The following is a 9,336-nucleotide window of genomic DNA, read 5'->3' on the forward strand; positions in this document are numbered from 1 at the left end:
TTATGTGTATGTTGGCAACTGCTTTTTAGCATTATGTCAATGGGGAAATGCGGAGCAAATGTAAATATTACTGTATGATGTCCCTACCATCAGTGTCGAGCCATAGAGGGACAACTTAGCTGTATACTGTTTCCAACATCACTGACGAGTCTTAGATTGAAGAGACAACCCATGATGTCCATAACAGACTAGGGATCATCGCCATAGCAACAAAGTGTATCGTAACAATGATCTTGGATGTACTTTCAGGTCTGTTTTTGTGTTCTTTGTCAATAATGAAGCTTTATGATATTATTGTATTCATACAGGATGGATTGCCTCGAAAATTTGATAATTCACCTGTCCGTAACCTTCATTGATAGAACCAATACTCTAGTCATGAGTATCCAACTTTGTTCATGTCCATATGGAAGAAATCAATGAGAGTATAAACTGATATCTTTATTACCCTGTAACTGGAGAAACAAAATGAGCGTCCAATTAAAATGTGTTTTAATTCAGTAAATTACAGAAGCAATTGAGGTAACACTGATATCATTAACAAAGTCTCCCCCCCCTCTCTAAATACATGATGATTTTGACTTCTCTCTGTAGAATACGACAATGGGATGAGCCAGGGAGACGATAGACAGACACAACAGGAACACGTTCACCTGGTGGAGAAAAAAAAAAAGAAAAAAATAATAATTACGAGTTGTAATTATAACGGATGACTGTAACAAGTCTCCCGACCGACACGTGCAGTCGCTACGTCATAACACACCTTAACACCGAATTTCACAGTAATCGGACAACATCTAGATCTATCGATCAATCAGGGGCCTTTTTTCGAACGTGTTACCTTGTTGTTTGTATCCACAAAACGTCTTTGTCTAAACGTATATGTTATATATGTTGCAATTTTCGTATAAATCATCTAAATTTCGACCAATTAACGATTTTATAGTTACTGTTTTTGCTAGGAAAGAAGAAAAAGAAGGACAAAAAGAACAAGAACAAGAAAAACAAAAAGGAGAACAGAAGAGGAACAAGAAGAAAAAGAAGACGATCAAAATGAAGTACAAGAACAACAAAAAGAACAAAAGGAAAAACAAGAAGAATAACAAGAAAAACAAAAAGAAGAACAAAAAAAAGAACAAGAGGAACAAAAAGAAAACACGTTTGCTGCCGTTTTGGATTGTGTTCTTACATCTATCGTTGCCTCATCATACTTCTCCGCCCAGTCGAACAGACCATATTGTGTTATCGTCAGAATTCCAGAAATAGCCATCACAAGACCAAATATCATACTCGTGTATTTCAAAGGAAATCTGCAAATGAAATAATTTTATTAGATAAAATGATGATATCTCGTCTGTATGGCCGTTCTGTATACAGATTAAAACTCTACACGGGATAGTATTGCCTATGACCAGTGACCTAGATCTGAAACAATTTAAAGGTGGCTTGTCTCCTTTGTCCTTCTCTTCTTTGTAACACTAACATCCAAACAACTAGTCCTTCTAACTGCTACAGTTTTTGTTTCTCAGCCGTAACAAAATATAACCTTGCGAGAAGTGGAAGTTCTATCATTTATAACTCTACAAATAGAGATGTGCAGCCTTCAACTACAAGACAGAATGCTACTTAGCCCAAAATGTCCATATACATTTGTGCATGCCTACTTCCCCCTCCCGAAATAACCGAATGGATTGTTGGCAAGAACTCAGCGATTTTTCCAAATACTCTGATCTCCTAATCACCTAGGTCCCCTGGGGGGTTTTCGAGCATCGTCAACCATTCCCAAAATTTCACAATCATTTTCCGGGAATAGCTCATCCCGATTCCTAATAAGTGCATTTCCTTTTGGACTGCTACGTGTTTTCTCTTGTTTTCACAAAAAAATGGATCATCGCGAGTTACATTTCTCTATTTCCACGTCACAAATGATTTTTCAATTGGACTGCTTCATGTTTTGTTTGGGTTTTTTCATAACCAATGGGAGCATCGCTAGTCACTTGGATTTTTTTTTTTTTTTTTTTGTATTTCCACGTCACCGATGATTGTTTCCAACGCATAACAAAGAAAGAAGTTAACACAATTTGGGGAAACACTTACGCGAGTCTGATGAAGTCCATGTTTGTGGTATACATGAAAGACCGAAGGAAGGTCAACACAATAAAATCGACGTACAAGACTGGCGGTTCTGGTACGAATGCCAGGGCAGACAGGAAGATAGCTAAACATGACGTCATCGCAAGGGGGATCACCATCCTCATACTTCCTGTCATCAACAAACTTAAAAATTTTACCCGTAAAACGTTTACCATCAAAAATCAAGAACGCTGTCTACGATTCAACAACTGCAAATTTTCCAAATTTATTTAATGTCGTCTTTCACATTAAACTGTGATATTGGACCTTCAGAAATAAAGATGTGCACAGATGTTGCTAATTTGTGTGTGGTTACATATGACAATGGTCACATATGATGTTTTTTCTGTTCTATAAATACACCTAGCTTGTTGATGCTTTCATTGGTCGTACCTCTTGCTACGATTTTGTTGGTGGACTTTATTATATCCGAGGAAGGTCCTGTCCTCTGACGGATATTTTTAGTTTCTCACTTATTGGCGGTTTAGCAATTGCATGATATGAAGCACTTACCTGTTGAAAATCTAATGTGAACGATAGGGTATTAGATATATATTTATTTATTTTGATAATACGTGTATTTCACTGGTGAAATATTAAATGTGCAATAGGAATTTTGCAGCAGAAAATACGTATGAAAGCCATCTGGTTAGCACTATACTTGAGTGACCATCATGGATACAACCTTGTCTCTTTGAAGGGCAAGACACAGAATACCAAGGAACAATACACATAAGTGATGTGTAATCTTATAGGTCTACACTCAAAGTTGTATTATTAGATCAATCCATGTCATGTTAGACGCAATCAGCTATGCATACTTACCCGTAAACAGTTTCTCCATCGCGTGTATCGTATATCCGGCGATGAAAGATGACAACAAACTCCCAATCATTGTAAACGTCATGACATCAGAGAAATAGCTCACTACAAAAATTTAAATATTAGAAATGTATACAGGATATTAAAGACAAAATCGAACGAAGTGTTGCCTGTGCTTTTACAAAAGGACGAGACTGGACATGTGATATTTAACGTCACACTATTTGGGAAGACTTGAATGTAGGGTATGTACGACTTGAAACATACCTCGGCTTTCATCTCTGAGGAGTTGCGTCATCATTCTGTTTGCTGATCCTAAAAAGTAGATGTATTTCAACATCACAATACTAATCCATACTACGTGGGAAATGAAGAGAGGATGGCGGAGTATGTCTCCTACGGATTTGATTTCTGATGAAGGATCAGGAGTGGTCTGTACAACTTCCTGGCAACCTACAACGAGTACATGTATTGGGTAATGAATAAAGTCTGACAACTTAGAACGGACACATGTATTGGTTAGTGAATAAAGTCTGACAACTTAGAACGGACACGTGTATTGGGTAGTGAATACAGTCTGACAACCTAGAACGGACACATGTATAGGGTAGTGAATACAGTCTGACACACAAGGTCGGACACATGTATTGGGTAGTGAATACAATCTGACAACCTAGAACGGACACATGTATTGGGTAGTGAATACAGTCTGACAACCTAGAACGGACACATGTATTGGGTAGTGAATACAGTATGACAACCTAGAACGGACACATGTGTTGTGTAGTGAATACAGTATGACAACCTAGAACGGACACATGTATTGGGCAGTGAATACTGTGTGACAACCTAGAACGGACACATGTATTGGGCAGTGAATACAGTATGACAACCTAGAACGGACACATGTATTGGGCAGTGAATACATTGATAAATTCTCGCTTTCGCTTAGTAAGCAGATCAAGCAAAAATGACTTTAAATGCACATTTCATTAGCACGACTAAAAGAAACTTTATTATTTAAAGGAAGTCACGTCATTTTTTCTTCAGTTCTTTATGTGAAAACAATGGACACATGTTGTAGAAACTGTAATGTACATAATTTCACTGTACCGTTGACGTCATCATCTTTCATGCCGTCGTCCTTGGGAACTTTATTATTTGTATTAGTTGTGTGAGGCTCTCGTGAGGGATGTAGCAGTGTACATACACCGGAAATCACGATCAAAAGAATGGCGAGACCAATAAAGGAGAACTGCTTATCTATCCCGCCTTCATACAGTTTCTAAAACGAAGACAAAATTGTCGTTTGCTGAAAAATCAAAATAAGTACATGTATACAAATATTTATTTTATATCTCTGTTTGGTTTACTGTTAGTCACATCCGTTCATCAGCAGATTAGCGTTTGCCTAACACCACAATCTATGCATGTTTTGAACTACAGGTGGCACATTTCTATGTAAGTTTGTTTTTTTATATTAAAGAGGTATGGTCGTACAGGTGAAATATCACGTGACCCCGGTGATTACCACAGTACCAATATAGATCGTCATGGTTCATTGGCGCGCTGTGCGTTGTGAACGGATTATGTAGTCAATCGATACCATGAATACTATATGAAATAAAGTGCATTTGACATGTTAAATATGAATTTTACACTACCGATCCATGTATTCCTGTTGTCGACGATGCGGTTCATTTAAAATTTACTTTGAATGATACGGGTAAATCGGTTATGATTTTACTCTTTTATTATCCAATTGAAAGTTTTCTATCTCAACATTTTAATCTTTATCTAAATACTTTATATCAAATATGAATTTAAAGTTGCAAATATCTTTTAAATACGATGACGGATCAAGAAAAATTAAATGGTATTAAGAAACATAACAAAATATGAAAGAGAACACTTTGGTGATTCGAATTCCAAACTTTTGGGTTGCAAAGCGATAGTTCTACCATATGAGCTATGCGGACTTACGGGAATGTAGTGTTTATGCTATCAGTTATAGGCAGTCTAGTAAATGCTAAATTAAAATATTTTATCAACTCCTTTTTTTCAATTTTTCGATACCAGCGCATCGGAGGACCACTTTTTAAGAATAGGATTTTAGTTGTCTTTTGGTACATAGAATGAAATTAGACATAGTAAAAGTTGGTCTTCTGATGCGCTCTATGTAAAAAATGATATGAATGCGGGAAAACCACCCTCGAAAGTTGCAAATAGCCCGATGAAGCAACTTTACGGTCATTTAATGAAATATCTATTACAATGAACAAACACATTTTTCACAAATAAGAATATTTATATGTCATAGGTTTAAGGTTTGTATTTAAAAACTCAGTTTTTAACATTTTTTTTTTATTTTGAAAACGGCCACCGTTAGGTCGAAACAGGCCAATATGCACCAAACCTCTTTCTGGTAATTGTATTGAGAATAATTTTATCTGATACTAACATATACCCCGGTAGTAGGTCTCAATGTTTATCTTCTGACCGACACAATATCTATTGTTCACAAGGAATTTTAACCAATCTATACAACTCATTCATACACCACTTTTAAAGCCATGTGGCAAGAAATTATATGCGCATGACTCGTGTTAATCCGAATGTTTTTGGTGTTTGTTGGCCTATTGAAAATCTGATATCGGTCGACAAACTTCAGAACTCCAGTCGTAGTGACAACTCGTCATATTTTTAACAATTCAATACTGTCGTGCGGATAGAAAACACATCTACATCGAAATACATCGACCATTTTTCGACATACCTGACTATACAGACATGCATGTCAACACACACAAACAAATCAATCCACTCATTTTAAAACCCAACTACGAGTTTCATAGCATTTCGCGGTCATATGATCCTACGAGATCTCGCGTGGCACAGGGCAATACTCACGCTGAAAATAGTTTCATGTGAGACTTCACATCACAAATATGGCCAGAAAAGTTTTAGAAACTCGTTGTTGGATTATAAAATGAGTGGACTGATCAGTTTTTGTGTGGTGACATGTATGTACATATGGCACGGTATGTCGAAAAATGATCGATGTTTCGATATACTGTATACGTGTTTTTTATCCACAAAATGGTGTTGAATAGTTGAAAACATTCGACGAATTGCCGACCAGAAGGCTTTCCTTTCGGATTAGGCTCCTGTATGGAATTTCTGCAATTTGAGCCTTTCTGCAGAACGAACAATCAAATTTGTCTTTTAGGAAACTCCCTATTATCTGAAATGTTCTGACGTTCGGCCTTTGTACCATTGAAATGAATTTCTTCTCTTTCAAACATCCGTGTTTCTATCAAATTATATTTTGTTATGGGGCCTTCGTTGATGTTTATTCCCCATACTGAACACGTTACAAACACTTTCCTATGTTATGGCGTGTATTCCCACCTTGACCAGCATAAATGTGAGAACGGATGAGTCAAAGCAACCATTCAGCAGGCCAATGTAAATTGAGGAACCTTTCGGAAGTATGAACGGCACCTAGTGTGAAAAGAAAAGAAAATAAAGAACAATAAAAAGAACATCGAGTCAGTTACGGCAACACATCGTCATCTTGTTGTGATGTTATTATATTATAGCGTACTACTTCATTTCCTTGTTATATGTCCTGTCCTGCAGGTAGGGTGTAAGATGCATGATGACGGCACGGTTTATATTCATAATGTTCTAGCTGCAATGCAATTGACTGGCTATTTCGAGGCCCTTCGTATTTACAAATTCAATCGACGTCATCCATAAGCCAGATGCACATCGAACGAAAGGGAAATTCACTCGTATGACCGATATTTCGATATTTTTCACTCGTGCTTCGCACTCGTGAAAATATCGATATTCTGTCATACTCGTAAAATATATGTTATATTAAACGGGAAACCATTCAATAGACGTCATCCATAATAATAAATATTTATTACATTTTTGCCAGTGAAATATACAAATTTATCAAACTAATAAAACTTATATTTTCACTGCAGCGATAAGCAATGAAAATGTAAGATTTTGCAGTGAAAATATAAGATTTTGCAGTGAAAATATAAGTTTTGCAGTGAAAATATAAGTTTTGCAGTGAAAATATAAGTTTTGCAGTGAAAATATAAGTTTCCCGTTTTTGACCAATCAGAACGGACCTTTGTATTCACCTCGTTGAAACTTGCCGATTTTTCGAATCGAAGCGGAGATATATAAATTGGCTATTTTGCTGTACATGTATTTCTGAAATATTCAGAGTAGTGTTTGACAAAATACTCACTTGACGTTAGTAATTTATGCACAGATTCTCCTATAATAGCAGAAAACGCTTTAATTGCGTTGTCAGTCCTTTCAAAATGGCGCCGTCAAGTTGACGGGGAGTAACGAGATGACGTAATAAATTATGTTACTGATTCCCGCACTTTTGACTTTATTAATTTTTCAATGTTTTTAATTTTGTTTTTTAAGTACATGTATATAAAATTCAATAAAAAGATAATTGAATGGTTTCCCGTTTCATATAATATATATTTCACGAGTATGACAGAAAATCGAGATTTTCACGAGTGCGATATTTAAAATTAACCAGAAAAAAACTACATAATAACAACAGGTCTCGGTGCTCTGACAGTGACATAAACACCAAGTATTAGGATGGTGGAATTCATTACAGACCATTGTGAATTCTAAACATTCATAAAATTTGTAATGTATTCGTTGAAATAAGACGTGTCCAGGTTCTAATATGTCTGTAAGTACAAAAAATATAGCCATCCACTCCCCCAAATTAAAACACACAAAGGTAATTCAAATAGTAAAGATTTCTTTAAGACATTTGAAAAGAGCCACAAACACAAAAATAGAGAAAGATATCTAATATCGGCAACTAGTTAGAAAGATGGAAGAGAGCGAAGGAGGCCGCGTCAGTCGAGTCAAACGAGGAACTCGCATTGCTTCTGGGAAGTTCGTAATGAAGTTCTGCTCGAAGTTACACTTGTTACCGTGCTGACAAATCACAGACACTAAAACTAAATATAACACCATCGAATCACAACAAATGATGCTGTACAGGGTATTTGTTTTATCTTTAGCCATTTCCTTCATTTATGTACACATCAGTTTGTAAACACGAGAGACGTGTTTGCGCCCTTTGGTACTCATATTTATGCGACTTTGTGCACGAATTAAATAATGTTTGTGTGCAATACTTATGTTTTTTTCATATATATTACTAACTGATTTTCTGGATATGCAAATTACCATAACATAAGAAATTGAAGTAAAATGGGCTATGATTTTTCCACACTATTTTTATATCATATTTTAAATATTTACCAAAAACACCATTTAAATAGATAACCAAGACCTTGGGCTTGGTATCAAAGAGATTCACACCGATCACACACAAGGAGTTCCGAGAGCATTATCGATTGTATATATATCATAAAATGATCATTCGGAACAGATACCTGTATGAAGTTCGACACCAGTAGAGACACGCCTGCCATCCCCACCATTATTACGCCGGGTAGTAAGAGCCACGGATAATCTGTCCAAAACAAAACAATATATTACTGATGATTTATTGCATTATACTCAGGTGATTGATGAAACCATATTTTAACGGAGTACCCCGTCGTTCGAACGGCAGCCTATATGACTCGCACACTATTTTATAAGATAATGAAAGAACTTACACTCATATTTGTGACTATCTGTGATGGACTAAGTATCATATTTGTACAGATCAAAGCGTCAGGACAACTCGTGAGTACTGTGCATGAGGGATCGAAATAAGTACATGTAGTATATCAATATAAAATGGCAGAAAAGAAGAAGACATTTTTTTTCGGTTTTTTCTTTTTTCCTGATGCCGATCCGGTGTCATTTTAAGGAATTGTTTTCGCTTTAAAATCCTATGGTTGCATTAACGTTCTTCTAAAAGATGCCGAAGTACTTTGTCAAAGCTCATCTGAATCGACATACTAATTATAAATTTACTTCTAAGATCGATTAATCTCGATGTTTAAAATGTCCATCATGTTTCTTGATCAAACACATCGCATTTTCTGTGCATAAGATTCCTGTGACTTAATGTCCCAGTATATTTTGGTTCCTAAGGTTTAAAAGTTATGCATTCAATTGACTGGGGTTTTTTTCTCTCTCCATATAACCATGAAATGTTATTGTCACACGTCCATGTTATATAAAAGCATCTCACCATCGACTGATTCGGACAATGCAACCTCTTTCTTGCTATCAGAATCTCCGTTGCGGTAATGCGCTAGGTTTCGCCTTAGTGAATAATCAGGCCTATTTTCTTGGAAGTGTTCTCCTTTCATTTTAAGTATCAAATGTAGAAACAATCGAAGATTTTACTTCGATTAC

At 36.1% G+C, this 9,336-nt stretch overlaps 1 protein-coding gene across 2 annotated transcripts; it reads right to left on the minus strand.

Moving 5' to 3' along the window:
• Positions 1–549: 549 nt before the first annotated feature.
• LOC117320930 (solute carrier family 43 member 3-like) lies at positions 550–8,494 on the minus strand. 2 transcript variants are annotated; one of them, XM_033875410.1, is made up of 8 exons: positions 8,418–8,494; positions 6,367–6,459; positions 4,069–4,240; positions 3,223–3,408; positions 2,959–3,060; positions 2,098–2,263; positions 1,190–1,257; positions 550–653 (listed from the first exon to the last, which is right to left on the minus strand). In XM_033875410.1, exons 1-7 carry the CDS (start codon positions 8,463–8,465, stop codon positions 1,206–1,208), a joined length of 819 nt encoding a protein of 272 aa, XP_033731301.1. In that variant the 5' UTR covers positions 8,466–8,494; the 3' UTR covers positions 550–653; positions 1,190–1,205. The 2 variants fall into 2 exon arrangements, with proteins under 2 accessions (XP_033731301.1, XP_033731300.1); XM_033875409.1 differs by having other exon boundaries at positions 1,190–1,310.
• Between the last annotated feature and the right edge of the window lie 842 nt (positions 8,495–9,336).

The sequence above is a fragment of the Pecten maximus genome, unplaced genomic scaffold, assembly GCF_902652985.1.
Source record: "Pecten maximus unplaced genomic scaffold, xPecMax1.1, whole genome shotgun sequence".
Lineage (NCBI taxonomy): Eukaryota > Metazoa > Mollusca > Bivalvia > Pectinida > Pectinidae > Pecten > Pecten maximus.